Source organism: Eubalaena glacialis, chromosome Y (genome assembly GCF_028564815.1).
Source record: "Eubalaena glacialis isolate mEubGla1 chromosome Y, mEubGla1.1.hap2.+ XY, whole genome shotgun sequence".
Lineage (NCBI taxonomy): Eukaryota > Metazoa > Chordata > Mammalia > Artiodactyla > Balaenidae > Eubalaena > Eubalaena glacialis.
The window spans coordinates 1,984,115-2,006,357 of NC_083737.1; the positions used below are offsets into that span (position 1 = coordinate 1,984,115).

The following is a 22,243-nucleotide window of genomic DNA, read 5'->3' on the forward strand; positions in this document are numbered from 1 at the left end:
GGATTAGCAGATACAGACTGGTACATATAAAATAGATAAACAACAAGGATTTAGTGTAGAGCACAGGGAACTATATTCATTATCTTGTAATAAACTATAATAGAAAATGGAAAAGAATCGGGAAAAAAGAATATCTACGTATATAAATGTATGTATAAATATATACATATAAGTATATATATATAAATATATACATATATATTGATATAAAACTGAATCACTGTGCTGTACACCTGAAACTAACACAACATTGTAAATCAACTATACTTCAATTAAAAAAAAAAAAAAGAACTGGATGGTAATATGGAGGACAAGGCAGATTTAGGGTATTATTGATATGAATTCTTACTTAGGATTTTATAGCCCTTTTTTTCCTTTGGATAATTGGCAGACACTGAACCTTAAAGGCTTGACAGTGATTTTTTAATTAAGATGCCTTAGTAGGAACAGTTATCTATTATCTCACTAAAGTTTAGGAATATCATATCTAATATTATATCTAATACTAATATCCTATGGTATTTTAAAATGATACTTAAAATGAAAAAAAAAATAAACTGTCACCTCGATAAGAAAAATTAAATTACTAACAAGGTTCGTGTCCGAAACGTCTAACAGTGAGATCTAAACTTTTCACAAGATGAAGCAAAAGGTGGGGAAGGAAACATACGTGGTCAATTAAAATTTTAAGAGAACACTGAGTGCAGATCTTATCCTTGCACGTGCTTTAAACAAAATCTAACAAACATCACAGGTCAGCGTACATTTTAAAGATAACACGCGACATTTGACGCACAGAATCAGGTTGGAAGTGACGTAACATTCGGCTGCATCTTGCAGGCCGGCTCATCCTCAGAAGTGTAATTTACTTCATTTTTGTTTGCTGTGCCACATAACGATGAAACAGACGTCCTGAGACGCACGGTCATGCTGAACAGAAGAGGAGGACCCACAGCGAGTGGCGTGAACACAAATCAGACCCCGTGGCACTCAGCGGCAGGTCCCTCCGAGCTTCAGATAATTATCTGTAGCTCTTATGAGAAAATTCTGGCGAATCCCACCCTCTCCTTTCATTTTGTTTGCGCTGATCATGTGTGAGATGAAGCTCTCCACAGAACCACAGTTATGTCAACATTTCCCCGTGATCATATAGAGAAAGTGCATCCCTAAAGCCAATATTCCACTGCACCCTGACCGACTAATTCTAAGCCCAAGAGCCCTACACTGGGGGCTGGGGAACAAAGCACCTCCTCTGTCCAAGTTTGGTTCCCACTGTGTTTTCCCGACCACCGTAGTCACCCCTAGCCCTTGAAAAGTTCTGACATCATCAAATGTGACACGTGTCCCCAGGACATCTGTCCCCGGACGGTGTGTCTGCCTGAGAATCCAGCACAGCCTGGCCCAGAGGTGGAAGGAAGGTACAGAGGTGACAGCGAGTGGTTGACAAGGGGGGATGGACTGGGTCCCAGTGGGAACGGAGCCAGAGGCCGAAAACAGAAGACAAAACAGAAGAGGCGAACCAAAGGGAGGGAAACATGAAGATGGGAAAAAAGCCACAGAGTAGGGGCGAGGAAGAAAGAATTGCGATGAATACCTTCCCAGGGAGCCGTCTGAGTTCACCCAACAGTGATTCGAACAGATAAGTCATCACGCCTGCCTACGAACGCCTGTGTGTGTCTACGTAAAGTCGCACAGGAAAGCGTGCCGTTGGGGGGCTTTGAACGTTTCCCCGTGGCCTGTGCTCTGTGAATGTACGCTGCCCGTCACGGGACGGCAGCCTGTGAAGGGAGCCCTGTGTTTACACGTCACCCAACCTGAGGGTCTTGTTTCCATAGCAGCCAGGATCCCCAATGCCAAGGTCGTCGGCCATCAGCAGGACGAAGTTGGGCGTTGACACCGCGTGGCTCCGGGCCTCGTAGATGAACAGCAGAAGCCAAAGCGTCCTCATGTTCCTGCAAAGGGCAAGGGGAAGAGAGACATGAAGGGTGCTGGCCTGAGGCGGACCGTCCTCCTTCTCTGCGACCCTCCCCCTCCCCCCAGCAGAGGACGTTCTGTCCACCCGGCCACCCCAGACGACATGGGCTGCACAGCATCTAAGACATCACGCGGCAAAGAACTGTATCCTCTCTGTCCTGTGTGTCTGTTTCCAAAACAAACACTTCTTTCTCCCTGGATAGCAGTGACCTCTCCTTTCTACCCCAAACCAAAACATAGGCTCTGTCTAGAAAAATGAAAACACAATCATCTGTTTACGGAAGGCGGGCTCTGTGTCATCAGCTGAAAGTTCTCTGCACTGAAAAAAAAAACAAAAACAGGCATTTCAGGACAATCCAATTGTCAACGTCAAATCCTTTCTAAAACTAGCCATGAGTGTCGGCGTAGCGGCTTTTCAAAGGGAAACATGTAGACTTGGGCGTGAAGCAAACCTTTCCAAGCTCAAGGAAGACAAGGCTCACAGCCTGGGGCGGCTCTGGGTGCTAGTAGGTGGCAGCAAACGCGGTGGAGTGGGGGGGAATCCATCCACCTTCTATGGCTGTCATCCCAACGCACACTCACCCCCCTGCCCCGGCATTTCACCCCTTTCAAGAACAACGGGCTGGAGGACTTTGGGGGTGGATGCACACCTGAAACTCCCGCTCCGATGCCCACAGGAACTGCCAAGTGGACGCCCAGGAGAGGGACAGAACCTGCCCGCGTCTGAGCAGCTGGGGGCAGAAGCATCCTCAGGTCTATCCCCTTGGGTGGGGTTAAACGTCCGCGGGGCCAGGACAAGGGGTCAGACCGAGGGATGCACGCACCTGAGCTATCACTCACCTGGAGAGAACTCAGGACTTCGGGAAACGAGAGGAAACCTTAGCAGAACCTATGGCATCAGGAACACGTCGGGGGCGGGAAGGGGCCTGGGACATGCAAACCCCATGGGAACTGTGGGGTTACCCAGGAGGCATGATGGCCACATGGAGCAGGAATCCCATGAGAGTTTCGTCGGAGCAAACAACATGGGTGCTGCTTCCAGAGGACACCTGGATGCCAAACCAGCCACCCTCACGTGGTCCTCTGCTTTCACTGTGCCTCCTTGTTCTCCGTAACACTGATCCTCGCCTAGAGTGGGATGTGGAAAGACAGCCCAGCCCCCAAAGATGTCCAGGCCCTCATCCCTGGAACCCACTTGGAACGGGACGATTCTCTGTCATGGGAGCCGTGCTGTGCCAGGACCCCTGGACCCACCCACTCGATGCCTGCAGCGCACCCTCCCACCCTGACTTGTGACACCAAAAAAGTCTCCTGACGCTGCCTCACGTCCCCTGGGGCATAAAGTCACCCCCAGTGCAGAACCACCGAGTCACCGCCGGCCCATCACCCTCTTCATCATCTGTAAAATCATCGGCGAAACCTTCGCTCCTGTATGTACACAGGGACGACTCACTCCCTTTGCTGTCGTAGGCGGGCAGCTTGGCTTCTGTGGAGGGATTCGGAAGCTCCAGCCCATCTGAGCAACTGACTTCCTCCTTTGCACCCAAGAGTACATCTTCAATGCTAACAGATCACATTCCTCGGCCATCACGTGCTCCCGTGGGTCACAGAAGCCCTTGCATTCCTGGGCATGTGGGCAACAAGCTCAAAGAGGCTCTTCAAAGAGGACCTTAGGCTCCGAGCATTCCTTCTCATCTTGCCTCACCTGTGACTTATCTGTCTCTGGTCCATGTGGAACATCTCTCCCCACCGCGCCTTTTCGTCAGATGTTCTGCTCTCCGAACAGTCATCTTGCCAGTGGCCTGAGTCCAGATCAAAGGATCCTCACCCCCAGTGCGTGGATAACTTGGAGCCATACCTTTCTCTCCTGACCTACTTTCAGTCTCCCCTCTCACCTCTCTGCCTCAAGGATCTCTTCACAAAGGCAAACTCGGCGCCCTTTGTCTAAAGATAACGAACCAGGGAAATGTGACCATTCAATGTGCTCTTCTAGTACTCACTCTCTCATTCCTAACTGTCTCCCCCGTGCTCTCTTTGGTGGCCTGTCTTTGTCGGGGAGTAGAGGCATGAGGGCAGAATGAAGAGTCAAGGGTCTCGTATCAGCTCAGGCCAGCTGCTACGAGGCCTGGGTCGTGAGCATCACCTCCTTGCGTGGATGACTCATCCACATTTCACCAAGATGCCATCTCTGCCGTCGGGCAGTCAACTAAATGCCTGTTTTTTTTTTCAGTGCAGACAACTTTCAGCTGGTGACACAGAGCCCGCCTCCCATAAAGAGATGGAAAGAAAGGGTCTCCATGAAATCAAGATCTCCGCACTCCCATGATCGTTGCAGCATTATTCACAATAGTCAACATACAGAGACAACCTTAGTGTCCACGCACGGATGAAGGGATAAAGACAATGTGATATAATGGAAAGTTACTCAGCCTTGAAAAGAAAGAAATCCTGCCACTTGTGACAATATGGATGAACCTGGAGGACGTTATCCTAAGGGAAATAAGCCAATAACAGAAGCACACATACCGCGTCATCTCACTCATATGTAGAATCTAAAAAAAGAAAGCTGAACTCATAGAAACAGAGAGTATAACTGTGGTTGCCCCGGGCAGATGGGGGGCAGTGGCACAGAAGAAATGGGGAGGTATTGCTCAAAGGGTATAAGCTTCCAGTTATAAGATGAATAAGTTCTGGGAAGTAATGTGCAGAGAGGTAACTATAATTAATAACACTGTATTGTATACTTGAAATCTGCTTAAACAGTAGATCTTAAGCACTCTATCCATAAAAAAAAGTCTTAAATGTGTGAGGTGACGCATGTGTTAACTAACTTGACAGTGGTAATCACTTCATAACGTATATGTATATCAAATCACCATATTTAAATATATGCACTTTTATTTGTCAACTATACCTCAACTGAGCTGGAAAAAAAAGAATATCCCCTTCCCCTCCTTCCAAGAAAAAGAAAAAGAAATAAAGGGTTTCCAAAATGATAAAGTACTAGACAAACGTAACTTGTTAGGAGTATTTTTGTCTTTCGATACCTTTGCAGCTAAAAGCCATTCACTGACAATTCAACTAAATCCGTTTCAACAAATGCTTATGAGGTAGAAATTGGCTGAAAGACACCACGATGGTCTTGTGATGGTTTCACGGTTGAATGAGACACAGACTCATCCTGCAAAGCTCCAAGTGGCCAAATGAGGTATTCCATGAGTACAGAACCCACTAAAATAAGTGACAGATGTGGCTTCTGCAGATGAGTTTCAATCCTGGTTCCCCTGCATCATAGTGGTGAAACTGCAGGACATTTACTTAGCCTCTTTGTCATCATTTTCTTCTGTAAAATGGGGATTCTTGTGAGGATAACATGATATACTTAGCACTATGATTCAGTAAGGGACTCATAGGTACCAGTACTTGTTAGCTGCAGTTATCAGCAGCGTTATTATAATTTTGTGTAGACTCTAATAAGTACAGTCACACAGCTTTAAATGAAGATGTGGGAGGCCAACTAAAAGATGGCCTGATGATACCCCTCCTGGTACTCACATCTTGCATAATCCCCTCCCCATGAGTGTGGCTGGACTTTGGAACTTGGTTCTGACTAACAGAAGATGAAAACAGTGATGTGACATCACTTCTGTGATGAGGCTGCAAACGACTATGACCTCTGTCTTTCCAGCAGACTCTACTTCTTGCTGGATTTTGATTAGCTGAGTTGCCACATTGGAGAGACCCCCATGACGATGAACTGAGGAAGGCCTTCAGCCAAAAGCCAGCAAGGACATGAGACTCTCAGGCCACCAGCCTACAAGGAACTGAACCCTGCCCACAAGGATCTGAGTGAGCCTGGAAACAGAGCTTGCCTCTGTTGAACCAGTGGATGAGAAGACCATCCAGGCTGGTACCCTGATCCAAGGAGAGGAGCCAGCTAAGCTGTGTCTGGGTTCCTGACCCATTGAGACGGTGAGATAACAAATGTGTGTCACTTTAAGCTGCAAAGCTTGGGGGCTGTTTGTTACACAGCAGTAGATAACTAATACAAAGTGCAGTAGCTTAAGATGGGAAGTTCAGCTGTGCTGATGAGGACCTGAAAAAAGCTTTCCATGCTGGTGGCTCAGAAGGTCATGCTGAATGTATTTTAAGAAGATGTTTCATTATTAATGAGTAGGAGGAATTTATATAAGTAATTTAAAGATACATGGCTCAACTTTTATTTAACATAGTTTTGGAAGTCCTAGCCATGGCAATCAGAGAAGAAACAGGAATAAAGGGAATCCAAATTGGAACAGAAGACGTACAGCTGTCACTGTGTGCAGATGACATGATGCTCTACATAGAAAATCCTAAAGATGCCACCAGAAAACTACTAGAGCTCATCAATGAATTTGGTAAAGTTGCAGGACACAAAATTAATACACAGAAATCTCTTGCATTCCTATACACTAACAATGAAAGATCAGAAAGAGAGATTAAGGAAACAATCCCATTCAGCATCGCATCAAAAAGAATAAAATACCTAGGAATGCTCCTGGATTGGAAGAATCAATATTGTGAAAATGACTATACTACCCAAAGAAATCTACAGATTCAATGCAATCCCTATCAAACTACCAATGGCATCTTTCACAGAACTAGAACAAAAAATTTTACAATTTGTATGGAAACACAAAAGACCCTGAATAGCCAAAGCAATCTTGAGAAAGAAGAATGGAGCTGGAAGAATCAGGCTCCCTGACTTCAGACTATACTACAAAGCTACACAGTCATCAAGACAGTATGGTACTGGCACAAAATCAGAAATATAGATCAATGGAACAGGATAGAAAGCCCAGAGATAAACCCACGCACTTATGGTCACCTAATCTAAGACAAAGGAGGCAAGAATATACAAGGGAGAAAAGACAGTCTCTTCAATAAGTGGTGCTGGGAAAACTGGACAGCTACATGTAAAAGAATGGAATTAGAACACTCCCTAACACCATACACAAAAATAAACTCAAAATGGATTAAAGACTTAAATGTAAGGCCAGATACTATGAAACTCTTAGAGGAAAACACAGGCAGAATACTCTTTGACATAAATCACAGCAAGATCTTTTTTGATCCATCTCCTAGAGTAATGAAAATAAAAACAAAAATAAACAGATGGGACCTAATGAAACTTAAAAGCTTTTGCACAGCAAAGGAGACCATAAATAAAACAAAATGACAACCCTCAGAATGGGAGAAAATATTTGCAAACAAAGCAACTGACAAGGGATCAATCTCCAAAATATACAAACAGCTCATGCAGCTCAATATCAAAAAAAAAACAAACAAACAACCCAATCAAACAATGGGCGGAAGACCTAAATAGACATTTCTCCAAAGAAGACATATGGATGGTCAAGAGGCACATGAAAAGATGCTCAACATCACTAATTATTAGAGAAATGCAAATCAAAACTACAATGAGGGGCTTCCCTGGTGGCGCAGTGGTTGAGAGTCTGCCTGCTAATGCAGGGGACACGGGTTCGAGCCCTGGTCTGGGAAGATCCCACATGCCACGGAGCAACTGGGCCCGTGAGCCACAACTGCTGAGCCTGCGCGTCTGGAGCCTGTGCCCCGCAACGGGAGGGGCCGCGGTAGTGAGAGGCCCGCGCACCGCGATGAAGAGTGGCCCCCGCACCACAATGAAGAGTGGCCCCCGCTTGCCGCAACTACAGAAAGCCCTCGCACGAAACGAAGACCCAACACAGCTAAAAAAATAAATTAAAAAAAAAACTACAATGAGGTATCACCTCACACGAGCCAGATTGGCCATCATCAAAAAATCTACAAACAATAAGTGCTGGAGAGGGTGTGGAGAAAAGGGAACCTTCCTACACTGTTGGTGGGAATGTAAACTGGTACAGCCACTATGGAGAACAGTATGGAGGTTCCTTAAGAAACTAAAAATAGAGCTACCATATGACCCAGCAATCCCACTCCTGGTCATATATCTGGAGAAAACCATATTTCAAAAGGATGCATGCACCCTAATGTTCACTGCAGCACTATCTACAATAGCCAGGACATGGAAGCAGCCTAAATGTCCACTGACAGAGGAATGGATAAAGAAGATGTGGTACACATATAGAATGGAATATTACTCAGCCATAAAAAGGAATGAAATAATGCCATTTGCAGTGACATGGATGGACCTAGAGACTGTCATACAGAGTGAAGTAAGTCAAAAAGGTAAAGACAAATACTGTATAATACCACTTATAGGTGGAGTCTAGAAAAATGGTACTGATGAACTCATTTGCAAAGCAGAAATAGATCACAGATGTAGCAAACAAATGCATGGATACCAAGGGGGAAAGGGGGTGGGGTGGGATGAATTGGGAGATTGGGATTGACATATATACACTACTATATATAAAACAGATAACTAATAAGGACCTACTGTATAGCACATGGAACTCTACTTGATACTCTGTCATGGGCTCTATGGGAAAAGAATCTAAAAAAAGAGGGGCTATAGGTGTATGTATGACTGATTCACTTTGCTGTATAGCAGAAACTAACACAACTCTGTAAAGCAACTATACTCCAATGAAAGTTAATGAAAAAAAGACCAAGCTCACTCCCGAAGCAAAAATAGATGAAATAAAAAGTAAAGACATATGGCTCAGCTCACCCACCATGTGAAAAATGAATTTTTGTTTTACAATTGAAAGTTGAAGATACCAGAAGAGGAATAAATGTTCTTATGGCAGACACGTGTGAAAGAGATTAAATGGTGTGAAACTCAGACTCTGTGTGAATCTTAAGTAAGTTGCAGCCCAAAATCCAGCTACTCAGAGACCTACTTTGGGCTACTATGCTTTTACTGTACACAAAAATCAAATATGATTTATTTTCTAATAAATTTTGCTTCATTCTGTATTTACTTATATTCTAAGTGTACACAAGAAAAAACATACACACCAACTATTCAGAGAACCACTCAGGTCCTGTGTTTCTCTCCAGGTTTTTCTTTTTTCTATGCTTGTGTCAACAGCTGAATGCACAGCACTCCTATGACTGTGTGCCCTGGAAGCTGTTTTCGTTTTTCCACGCGGATCTCTCACTATAGGGTGGAGAAAAGTCTGAGAAAGAGCAGGGGTGAGACATGCAAGACACTGTCAGCACACGAAAGACGTTCATTTTTATCCAGAAGTGATGGAGAGACAGTAAAGGTTTTAATTAGGGGGTGACAGGCAGGTTTGATTTCCACTGAGATGGTCATTCTGCCACTCCGTGGTGGATGGATTGGCACAGGCTGGAGTGGACGTGAAGATAAAGGCCACGACCCTACAAAGATGCCGGTACCCAGAGTAGGTCGGGCACAGGCAGCAGAGGAGAACAGAATTGCACTGAGATGCAATCAGTAGACCTCGGTAACTAACGGAACAGGAAGTGTCAGAAAGAGAGGGCACTGAATGGTACTTCAACTTTGCTCTCTGGACACAGACAGGGGCCGTTAGCTGTCAAAGAGCACAATAAAGGAGAAAACACTTGGGGTTTAAGAGTTTGAATCCTCTCCATGCCAGGATGTTGCTGTAGTAAGGACCCATTGTACAAATGTGTGCTCTTTGGAAAAAAAAAAAAGCATTCCAATTTTCTGTGTTGTTCAGTGAGAGGGTTAGTTTATGTGTAACACTTTTTAATTGAAATCCAATAGGGCAAAAGTCCACTAATAATTATTAATATCTATATTAATTTCTGAATTGCGAAATGGTTTTGGTTCGCTCACTGGGACCGTGTATCATTAGTTATAGGTCCAAAATGTGTCTGGGGTAGATATTACTAAGGCTAATGTGAGAAATACAACCTAGTCCAATAAAGAATGTTTCAAATTTTATGTTTCTCAATAGCCACTTACAATCCCACTGCATTTGAATTATTATTGTCTGAAGTAACCAGAATTTATTTTTTCCCCACAAACATGGATTAGTACAAAGTGTTTCTAAAGATGTTTCAAACTGTTAAAAGAGTTAGTTGATAAAAGTACTTAAAAGTTAAATAAAAGTGCTCCAAGATATTAAGAGTATAGCACATTAACTTCTGAAAAACAGCGTAATGTCCCCCCTGAAAAAACTAAATTATTTTTCTGAACAACCTTAATTTGGCAAAAAAGCAAGAAAAAAAACTTTTTTGAGAATGCAGCTATTCCTAAAACAGAATTATTATGAAGCGGAGAGACAAAAGAACATTTTCCTAACTAGAGATGTAATTACATTAAATTTGTTCATTAAAAGAAAATTAACACAGCACGTACATGACAGAAACTTTACCACAGCAACCAAAATGTCCCCGATCTATTTGCTTGATGCGGAAAAGTCTTATTGGAAACAGAGAAAAACCTACATTGCAAACCACACTTTGTTTAGAAGAAATACCATTTTTGTTCAACCCAAGCTATGTATCATCAATGCAATTTGGTTAACAAAGTGTTACCTAATAAATGTCCTATTTTAAAGAAGAAAATAGTCTGACATCAGGGCAGCAAAAACCCCAACTGAATATGTGTTTAAACAGCTGTTTCTATAGATTTAAATACCTATTCAAATTGCTTGTGTTTTTTCTACTATAAATATTCATGTCTTATTTATTTAGCGAACCCCGGTTTTTATTGACTGCGCAACCCTGGCTGGTACTCTGGTCTGTGACTTTTTCAGAATGCTCAAGTACACCCAGCACAGTTAAAGGAACTGTACTGAGTATTAATAAAGAAAGGTATCTTTAAAAAAGTAAATCTCGCCCAACCTCTCTGCTGACATTTGAAATCTTCAGAAGGGTTGGGGAGATAGTCAGTTCTGGATGTTTGAAGACTCTCATGGCTCTCTCTCACTTCTTCCCTTGCTCCTTAGTCCAGCTGATGCAGGAAGACACAGGAGGGAGGGCAGCAAGCAAGGAACCCAGATGGGACCCCGCCCCCACCATGCCCATGCTGTCGCCCTGTCTGTGTAGATCTCCGTTCCCATACCATAAGAGGGCTCCCGGCATGTCTAAAACCCCACCCTGTTTCTGTGCCCACACCTGATGGTTCTTCTCTACGTCTGCCTGGAAATGACTCTGCATTGCTTTCCAATTAGATACAAGAGGGACAGACTCTGAGAGAATCAGCACAAAGCAGAATGGTCCACAAAAACTGTAAAAACCAGAGTCTGAAAAGCATGTGACAGCCCATCCTGTCTGAGTTCCTGAAAAGCATTTCCCCCGCCGCTGACTGTCAGGGTCAATCTCTGGCTGCCTCAACCTGCACTGGGTACCTTGGCAAAGGCGGAGTGTTCACCTTGAGATACAGAAACAGAAAAGGCAGGTGCCCTGGCTGGGCTCCGGCTGATTTAACGGCACAGATGTGACTGCATTTGTCATGAGATGAGACCCCTGCCGGCCCAGTCCAGAAGCTGGGGAATTTCTCAAGCAAAGGTACCAACGGTCCTGCCACGGCTTAAAGACCCAACCAGGCAAGGCAGCTGAAAGGGAGCCTGCTGCTGGAGTTCAGAGCAGCAGAAAAATACAAATTCAACCCCAGTTGGAACAGCAAGAGCGGAAGGCTTCAGAATGAGGCAGCAACGGCAAAAAGCAGCAAAATCAACTCACACCCCTCACACGGCATCAAACTGTTAGCCTGGAGGTGCCCGTTTTATACAGCTTGCTACCTACCTCTAACAACCAATGGCGCAGGCTGTTACTGTGCCCATTTTACAGATGAGCAAAGCGAGGCTGAGAGGTGACATTATCTGCTGGAGGACATGTAGCCAGTGAATGATGGGGCGGGGGTCACAGCCCAGCTCTGCGGGGCGCCAAATCCATTCTGAGACAAAGGTGAGGAGAACTGTCCAGCTAAGAGCGGGCTGTAGGGACCGCCTAGGAAGGGGGCCGGGGCAGGCAGGGAGGATTCTATTTCATTTTATACACGGCGGCATTATTTGAATATTCATGACGCACTGGGTAAGTTGAAAATTATTTTTGACTGTGATAAAATCCACATAACGAAATTTACCGTCTTAACCATTTTTAAGGGTACATTTCAGGGGCATTAAGTACATTCATCTTGTTGAAAACGATCGCCCCCTCCCCATCTCCAGAACTCTTCATCTTGCAAAACGGATATTCTGTCCCTGTTAAACAACCCCTCATTTTCTTCTCCCCCAGCCCCTGGCACCCACCATTCTCCTTTCTGTCTCTAGGCATCTGATGACTGTGGGTGCCTCTCACCAGTGGAATCACACAGTATTTGTCCTTCTGCATCTGACTTATGTCACTGACCACAATGTCAAGGTTCATCTGTGTCGTACTGTGTGTCACGATGTCCTTGCTTTTTAAGGCTGAATCATATTCTGTTGCATGGATAGAGCACATTTTGTTTATCCATTTGTCTGTTGATGGTAATTAGTTTCAAAAGACCAAATATAGAAAACGAGACACCAAATCGTTAACCACTATTAACTCTCGTCCTGGTCCTCTGACCACTGTTAGAAAGTTCTCTTTTTTGGCTGTTTGCAGGGTTAAAATTTGTGAACACCTAGAGATTTTGAAATTATATAATACACCTGTTCATAACATGTTTAATCACTCTGAGCTGTATACTGCTATCTTTGCCCTGATTATAAGAGTCTTCATTTATGAACAACTCAAAGGAACACTTTTCTTCATCATATAATAACTTCTCACTGAATTCTGAAATACCTGAAAAACAAAAATGCACTTTTGGTACACTAAATACATATATGCACACACTATATATACTATATACCATATACATACCTATATAGGATGACAAATACATACTATATACATATATATAGTGACCAGTAGTATGCCAAAATACGTATCTCAGTTCATAAATAGGTTACACACGTACACATCACCTTGTATTCATATGTTGAAATGTCTATGACTATCAATGTTTTATAAAAGTTAACACTTTAGTGTTTTCCCAAATTTACAAAAGCAATTTTTGCTGCTGCTGATGTATTATTTTCAGTCTAAGTAGCTGAATATCTCGTAGCCGGATGTCTACAACTAAAGGTTCGCTTCTCAGACAAAGGAAGATTAGCAATTCACATACTCTGCACGTAATAATTCATAATTATCGTGAGCAAATATTGAATCATGTTCTCATGCTACCCGGAAGATATATGACATCATGGAGCTTTGATAAAATGTCATTTTTAAAAAAAATTTTATTGGAGTATAGTTGATTTACAATGTTGTGTTAGTTTCAGGTATACAGCACAGTAAAATGTCATTTTGTAATGAGTGGATTGCCTTTTAAGGTAAGAGGTTGTCTTAACCCTCAACTGCTTTTCTTTCCAAAGCAAAGAAAAAATGCATTTTGAGATGGAGCTGTGCTAAATCTAGCACATTCACAAATGTGAACAACCAACACAGAGAATCCCTGCTAGAGCTTAATTCCCTTTCACTTTCTTACACTTTGGAAGACTAAGCGTTTTTAAAACAGTGTTCTTTACGCGGTTTCAAAGTTCTGTAATTAAGAGATGCCTCCTGGGACTTCCCTGGTGGTCCAGTGGTTAGGACTCCGCGCTTCCACTGCCGTGGGCCCGGGTTCAATCCCTGGTTGGGGAACTAAGATCCCACATGCAAGCCCACCCACCCCCCCCAAAAAAAATCAAATAGGTACACTGAAAAAAAAAAGACAGAGGGAGAGAGAGGCCGCCCATAGATAAGGCCAGCTGGAATTAATTGTAACAGCGTTTGTTATGACCATGCACGCCCCTCCTGTAGACTTCCACTTGGAATGCATCTGAGCGAGTTCGTAAACGGGATTCTCCCCTTGCTGCTCCGGTTCTAACTACTCCAGCGAGATCCCGAAGGCCCAGGATCTGCGGCGCGTCTGTGCACAGGGCGCTTATCGTAAGATAACTGTGTGGGACGAAGCCATTTCTCTCCTGCCCTGCCTAATAATCTGCTCAGCCTCCAATCCTAAGGGCTGTGCCATTATCCGCCACGCATCAGGGCTCACCTCAGGTGTTCATTCATTTACAACTGGCTGAATTCTACAAAGAAAACTGTGTAACCGGAGCGGTCCTCAAAATCCTGGGGAATGTCAAGATCCTAAAACCTTCCTCCCTGGTATGTTGAGAGTCACCCTAGCTGGAGAGTTCTCGGTCCCAGAGAATACTGAGCAGATAGATCATTACACTGGGATATGGAAGGAAGGGTGAGAAAGCCAGGCTTGGATGACCTCTCTAACGCCAAGAGTGATTTAGAGAAGGATTCTGTAAGAAAAACATATATAGAAACGGCTAAGATCAGGAGGTCTGCATGCTCCCCAAATTCGTATGTGGAAATGCTAACTCCCAATGTGATGGTATTTGGAGGTGGAGCCTTTGGGAGGTGATGAGGTCATGATGAGGGTGGAGCCCTCATGAATGGGATTAGTGTCCTCATACAAGAGGCCCCAGAGAGCTCCCTCGCCCCTTCCGCCAGGTGAGGAAGTGATGGTGGGCCGTCTGGCTTATGCAGAGTCCATTCCCTCCTGCTAGAGTTCTTTGGGGTTCAGGGCTGGAGCCGACAGTGTTGCTGTGTCTACAGAGGTCCCGTCTGCACACAGAGTTTTCTCAGGGCTCTCACCGGGAGGGACAGAGCCTGCGTCAAGACAGATTTGGGATATCTGCATATTCCTGCATCGCCTGGCCACAACACAGTACCCCAATCTCACCTGAATTTCTTTTTTTTCATATTTTAATTTTAGTGGAAGTATAGTTGATTTACAAAGCTGTGTGAGTTTCAGGTGTACGGCAAAGTGATTCGGTGATACATATACGTATATTCATTCCTTTTTAGATTCTTTTCTCATATAGGTTATCGCAGAGTACTGGGTAGAGTTCCCTGTGCTAGACACACACAGGGATATATTGCTGGTTATATATCTTATCTATAGTAGTGTGTGTGTGTGTTCATCCCAACCTCCTGATCTATCCCTCCCCCCATCAGCAGCAACATGGATGGACCTAGAGATGATCATACTAAGTGAAGTCAGACAGTGAAAGACAAATACCATATGATATCACTTATATGTGGACTCTAATTAAAAAAAAAAGATATAAATGAACTTATTCACCCAAATTTCTAACATTCAGTATGAAGGAATGGGCCTACATTATAGGCAATCGGACAGAATGAAAATGCATGAAGAGAAAGAACAGAATACGAAGTAGAAAGTGTGGCGCAGAAGAGAAAGTGAGGGCTTTGGAAAAGACATGAACTGCTTCTTTACATCCTGATATTGTCACCTGTGCTGTAAATATCAGAACGCCTCTGGGGTTGTTCCCCCTGCGGTACTAAAGCTTTCGTGACGGGGGTGAGAACCGCTCAGCAGGGCCATGACTTGAGACGAGAAAGAAGAACATTATTTTAGCTACTAGGATCTGGGCCAAGCTTGACCAATTTAACAACCAGATTAGGGCACAGGACAAAGATGGCTCAAAACAAGTAGGACATCCCCACTAACGGGGTGGCCAGCTGTTACTCCGAAGCTCACACTTCAGCAAGCTAGTTAACCCTCTGCACTGAAGGAATTTCATAGAAATGATGATCAGCCTGGCCATCTTTCCAGGGAGGATGGGGTACTCCCTCCCCAGCACTCACAGAATCACTGATGTTCTTTTAGAGACTATAAATAAGTGCATAGGGCACTTACTATAAGCAGAATGCAAAGGCATTTTTCTAAAAAACTGCTTCTGTAGTTAAGATGGTGTGCAGCTGAAATTCATGGGCTCATCACCATCAGAACATTCTCCCGGGTATGAAATCCAGCCAGAGGAAGATGCAGGGTTAAATCTGTCCAAAGTGAGGGAATGACCATGTCCTTGGTTGTGAGTCTGCAGGGAACTCGCCCCAAGGCCTCTGTGAGCTGGCCTGACATGTACAATGAGACAATGGGACCCTCCAGCAAAGAGCCCTGTGTGCTTGGGTGTCGGCAGGGCTTACAGCCTGGTCCCCTGACCAGCGCCAGACCCTACCCTCCATCCTTTCCCCCAAGGAGTCAGCCTTCCCAGGGCCGGGGTCTGGGGAAGCAGGCACAGCTCCCTCATTCCCCATTAGAGTGGCACCCTGCTCCCCTGTCCTATCTACCTCATTGGTCCAGGAAAAAGTGAAAGCAACTTGGAATGGGAATCTTCCCAGCCTCTTCCTCTTGGAAGAAAGAGTTCAGAAACAAACCAAGGCAGAGGAAGGTGCAAACTCCAACAGAGCTAAGCATGTGTCGCTTTGCTTTCTCTGAAACCATCGTCCGTGTCTCAAGATGGTTAAAAGAAACAAATGGAAAGAAGTCCAATAAATGTCTTTGGTGAAGCAGAATGCATGTATAAAATTTAGGGACTTCCCTAGCAGTCCAGTGGTTAAGACTCCACGCTTCCACTGCAGGGGGCGCAGGTTCAATCCCTGGTCGGGGAACCAAGATCCTGCATGACGTGTGGCACAGCCAATAAATAAATAAATAAAAATAAAAATATAAGATTTAGCAGTACAGGAACAGAGCAGCATCCCTCCCACGGTGCTCATGTAGCCTGCAGACGGTGCCTGGTGTTCAGGGACCACCCCACGCACCCCTCTGTTCATTTCCCCATGACCTTCCCATTCACGCCAGCTTCCCCAGCTCCAGACCTCTGGGCTCTGGGTCTGAATTTGGTTCCCCAGATCTGCACTGCCTGGCTGTTTGCCATCGGATCCCAAATACCCTTCGATGACACCCCAGAATGCAAATGCTGACAGCAAGCCTCTGTCCACTCAGGAGACAGGTACATAGCTGAAAATGTTTAAAGAAACAGAAGTTATAGGATGTGAAAAAAGCACTGCGTTCACTGCCAGTTAAAGAGGTAGAAAGCCAAAGGCACCCCCAATGCTCACGTTGACAAGATAAAGCACAAAGCCTCAAAGTCATAATGACTTTCTTAACCGTGGAGAAATTCACATACCATCAAATTCACCACACAGACCAGTGAAAAGTGTACGGCTCAGGCATTCGGTACCTTCACAATGTAATGCAACCATCACCTGTGTCTAGTTCCAGAATGCTTTCATCACCTAAAAGAAAACCCTGCACCCATCTACTACTCACGCGCCATTTTCTCGTCCCACCTGCCCTTGGCAACCACCAACTTGCTTTCTCTACGGATTTGCATATTCTGGATATTTTCTATAGACGGAATCATGTGGCCTTTTGTGTCAGGCTTTTTTCATTGAGCATCAATTTTCAAGGCTCATCCACATTGTAGCTTGTGTCAGTGGTTCATCCCTTTTCACGGCTGAGTACTATTCTACTGCACAGGGCCATGCCACGTTTCTTTATCCGCCCATCTGTCAACGGACATTTGTGTTGCTTCCACTTTAGGGATATTTTAACTAAGTGCTGCAGTGAACACTGATACAGAGGTTTTTGTTTGAACACCTGTTTTCAGTTCTTCTGGGCAGACACCTGGGAGTGGAGTGGATATGGAAATTCTATGTTTAACTAACTGAGGAAGTGTCAGACTATTTTCCACAGCGGCTGCAGCGTTTTACCTTCTCACCAGCAACAGGACACCCTCCATTAAAATCATCATTTTTAAAACCCATCAGAAAGCTGAGGATGCAAGGAAACTGACTCGAACCCGAGTCCAGGCTGTGGTGACGCTTCCTCCCAAGATGAGACCCTTGGTTGCTTTCATCCCTGATGGAGAGAATGGGAAAAAGTGGGGGGAACCAGCTGAAATGGAAAGCTGCGTTTAATGGCTTCATGGGGGCCGGTGGGCACAGAAGATCAGGAACCCGAGACGGTACAGGCAGACAGCAGTCTGCACCCAACCCTTTGACGCATCCCTACAAGTCTTCACTGGCCCACTGAGTGGTCTTACGACATGGCTAGGGTGGGGCAGGAAAAGGACAGAGTGCCCCCGACCAGGCACTCTGAGCTTTGGCCACGGGCAGTCACACCTGTCCCTGCCCCTGGCCAGGATGGGAACATGGGTCCAGCAAATCCAGGGCAGGAAAGAGAGCAAGGAGCTTTCCTCAAAGACCCAACAAGCCAGCAGCCAGGCTGTAAAGCAGAGCGAAATCCTGTGACCCTCACCAGGGCTCAGATCCCAAGCTCTGTTAAAGAGGAAGTGTGGACCCCACTGCAAAGCCCGTGAAGCCAGAGGGAACTGAACCTAATTAAAGCTACGACAAGTAACATCTATACTGACAGAGTGGCTCACGCCAGAGGCCGGGTAAACAAGGGGGTGTGATGTTTTCCAGGGGTAAATATTATGCAATTCAGTGTTTGCTATTCTTTTACACTCAATGTCCATCATTAAAGATATATACATATAAACACACATATATATGTAGAGATATATATATAAACTATGTACACACATAGCTCTACATACATTAGATGTAAAGTAGCATATGATGTGCAGTTGTTAAAATGATCAGACGTACAGAAAGACAAATACCATATGATATCACTTATATGTGAAATCTAAAATATGACACAAATAAGCCTATCAGAAACAGAAAGAGGCTCACAGACATAGAGAACAGACTTGGGGTTGCCAAGGGGGAGGGGGGATGGGGGGGATGGAGTGGGAGTTTGGGGTTAGCAGATGAAAACTAGTATGTATAGAACGGATAAACAACAAGGTCCTACTGTAGAGCACAGGGAAGTATATTCCATATCCTGTAATAAACCATAATGGAACTGAAAAAAATAATCAGGCATAGCCCCTAAAACATCCATAATAATAATAAATATGTCAAAGGATCCATAAAAGAATTTAAGCACGTTCATTGTCTTCCACTGGTAGTACCTTTTGGATAAATGGTATCTATAGGCTTTGTCAATCAATTAATAGGATTACTAGGCAGTAATTCAAACTGCCTTCAGCTGAAAAGCAGTTTTGACATAAATATAGAAGAAAATCCAGTCTTCGGGATACAAAGTTCACAAAGAACCCCCCGGGCTGAACGGAAGATGTGCGTGCAGGAAAAGGTTATCTTCAGGTCCACTATTTAGGGGAGCATTCTTTGTCCTGAGAGGAAACAGTGAAAATCTAGATAATACAGGACCCTTCGTGATAATAGCGGTCTCTGGGTTAAAGGTTAGTTTGAAAATAACTCTGGGTGTCACAGCTGAAGGCATCCTTCCCCACATACAGCTTTGTGCTTTGTGCTCCATCCCACTTGGGTGTCCTCACTGAAAAGCATCTTGTACAAAGCAGACACGCTATCGGCAACGATCCTCAGACGTGGAATCTGCATGAGTTTCAAGCTCGTTATCACTTGCTGACAGACAGCTGTAGCAATAATAAACCCAGAAGATCCATGGTCAAGCAGCAACATGATGATACTTAACAGAATACAATTCTACATAATTAAATAGCTAATAACAGCAGCTCCTTATTTATTAAAACGGTGCTGAGTATCATCATAGAGTAGCTGTAGGCATTAGGTAAATATCCAGAGACGTGCACATACTAACTAGAGGGGCATGCAGGGTGATGGTCTCATTCATAAACAACCAGAGAATTTTTAAGTAAAAAAATGAAGATATGATGATTTAGCAATACCACTCCTGGGCATATACCCAGAGAAAAACTGTAATTTGAAAAGATACATGCAGCCCAGTGTTCACCGCAGCACTATTTACAAGAGCCAATACATGGAAGCAACCTAAATGTCCATCGACAGCGGAATGGATAAAGAAGATGTGATACATATATATACAACGGAATACTGCTCAGCCATAAAAAAGAATAAAATAATGCCATTTGCAGCATCATGGATGGACCTAGAGCTTATCATACTAAGTGAAGTTAAGTCAGAGAAAGACAAACATCATATGACATCACTTATATGTGGAATCTAAAAAATGATGCACATGAACTTATTTTCAAAACCGAAACAGACTCACAGACATAGAAAACAAACTTATGGTTACCAAAGGGGAAAGGGGGGAGGGATAAATTAGGAGTTTGGGATGAACATATACACACTAGTATATGTAAAATAGCTAAACAACAAGGACCTACTGTATAGCACAGGGAGCTATACTCAATATTTTGCAATAACCTAGAAGAGAAAAGAATCTGAAAAAGAACAGATACATATATGTATAACTGAGTCACTTTGCTATACACCTGAAAATAACACAACGTTGTAAATCAACGATCCTCCAATTTAAAAAAGGAAGATATGATAAACTTGAGACTGGTTACCTCAAGATGTATCTGCCGCGAGATTCTTGAAAGAGTATTTCTATAGGTGGTTTGTGTGCACTGTGGAAGGCACATGGTCATCACTGGCACCACCAAGAGCTCACTAGGAACAAAGCACACCACCCATCCTTTACGATCAAGCCACCAGACCTCCAACTCCTGATAATATCAGCCACAGAATGAACCGTAATTCTAGCCCAGGATCTGAAAATCTCACGTGACAGTATCTATGAGTTGTAGCTGGATAAACAGATGGTCCAGAGGAGAGCTGATTTGCCAAAGAGTTGTAGAAAATGCGAAAGGTTTTTGAGAATGTGCTCTACAACTCTGCTCTATTCAGTAATTTATACCAGTGATGTGTATGGATGAACTGCAAGAATATTTATCCAACACGTGGGGGACAGTCTGTGCTTTGGAAGAGAATAAAGTCTCAGAAGGACCTTGGTAAATGGAACACAAGATGAAGATCAGCAAAATTAAACTCAATGGCAAGACCCATAATCCACTTATTTAAGAAGCATAATCATTGGCATCAGGACGCTGACATTAAGATGTGGCGTGACTGCAACTCCTGCGAAGGAGATTTTAATGGATGAGAAATTAAGCATTAGGCAGGTGAGCCATGGAGTGACTTAAAGTCACGAAGGCTAAAGTTAATGCTGCTTGCTACCGGTTAATATGGAGATGTTTTGGTGATCAGGAAGAGAATTTACACTTGACCCTTCACACATTAGACCACAGTGGGAATAATATTTTTCAGTTCAGATGGCTGCTATTTAAGAAGTACGGGGACAAGCTGGCTATGAGGTGAGAGCAAACAGGATGCCCAGGGGTGCAAAGACCATTTTGCGTATGTGATCTCTCAGGAATCGGGAACATTTCAACCAGGGTGCAAAAGGCACTTGCCTTTCAATTTGTTTGAGTGGCTTGTCCGCAAAAGAGAGAAAGAATTTAGTGGGTGTCTCAGAGGCCAGAGCTAGGACTTTGTCCAAAATAAGGACCACGACCTTATAACAGCTGCCAGACCACAAAATGATCAGCCTGTCAGATCGCATCTATCGGAGATGGACAAAACCCCATCTGTTGGGGATACTGCAGAGGGATTACTTCACCGAGAAGCAGGGAATTTGAACAAAGTGACTCGTATAATCCTTCCCAGCCAGGAGACTCCATCAGTCCATAAGCAAACTCAACATCTAAAGATATACTGAAGCAGAAAGAAAAAAATAAAAAGCATACCCCAAAGGAAAGAAACCCAACCAGACCAGTGTTCTCCAAGGCACCTATTCACAGGACGCCTCTTTCTTTGCCTACTAGATGGTGGATGGGGTCTCCTGATGAAACAAACTTGATAGGAAGATGACAATTAACAAATAATTTGGCAACATAATTTAATTACGGGTCATCTGAATGTTTTGAAACAGCCGTAAAAGCAGTTTGCATCTTACTAATTAGTCCCATTTATAACCCTTTCTAAACCTTCTCTTGCAAAGCCTCACAGAAAATCATTATAATCAATGGAAATTACCCAGCAACAACAGATTTTAAAAACAAGTACATGGAAATGTGTGTTGAGAGAATATCCAACAGAAGCGGGTAGCTCCCATGAACTTCCCAACTCGGTTTGTTTCAAGGTTAAAGCAACAGGCGTTCTCACGATCTTCAAGGCACCATCTCCGGGTCAGGGATGTGAGCAGAGGGTCCAGGAGATGGAAACTCCATTCATTTACCCTCCGTCTGTAACAGGGAAGAACAAATCTAACTCCATATTGGATCTGTTTCTTTTACTTTAATCTCTGTAATTCTACCGCTTTTGCTACAAGTTCATCACTAAAAGGATGTTGCCTATACCTTAAGTTATACATAATGGCCCATCTCTGGGGCCCCTGCCTTCCAGGTAATGAACATGAAGCTAAAATACCTTTGCTTAGCTCACAGGCAACATCCCGACCAGGCCCACCTGTCAATGGCTGCAGGAAGGAAGAAATGAACACATCCCCTTTGGCGTCGGCCAGAACCAGGAGATATATGCAACAACTTAC

The 22,243-nt window shown here is 44.0% G+C and overlaps 1 protein-coding gene across 1 annotated transcript in view; it reads right to left on the reverse strand.

The window, feature by feature from the left end:
* Window positions 1-22,243, reverse strand: part of LOC133082908 (steryl-sulfatase-like) — a 123,387-nt gene that overhangs the window by 80,947 nt on the left and 20,197 nt on the right. The window contains exon 2 of the mRNA XM_061179581.1: window positions 1,815-1,952. Within this exon, the coding sequence (XP_061035564.1) occupies window positions 1,815-1,948 (134 nt within the window). The 5' untranslated portion in view covers window positions 1,949-1,952. The remainder of the gene's footprint in view (window positions 1-1,814; window positions 1,953-22,243) is intronic.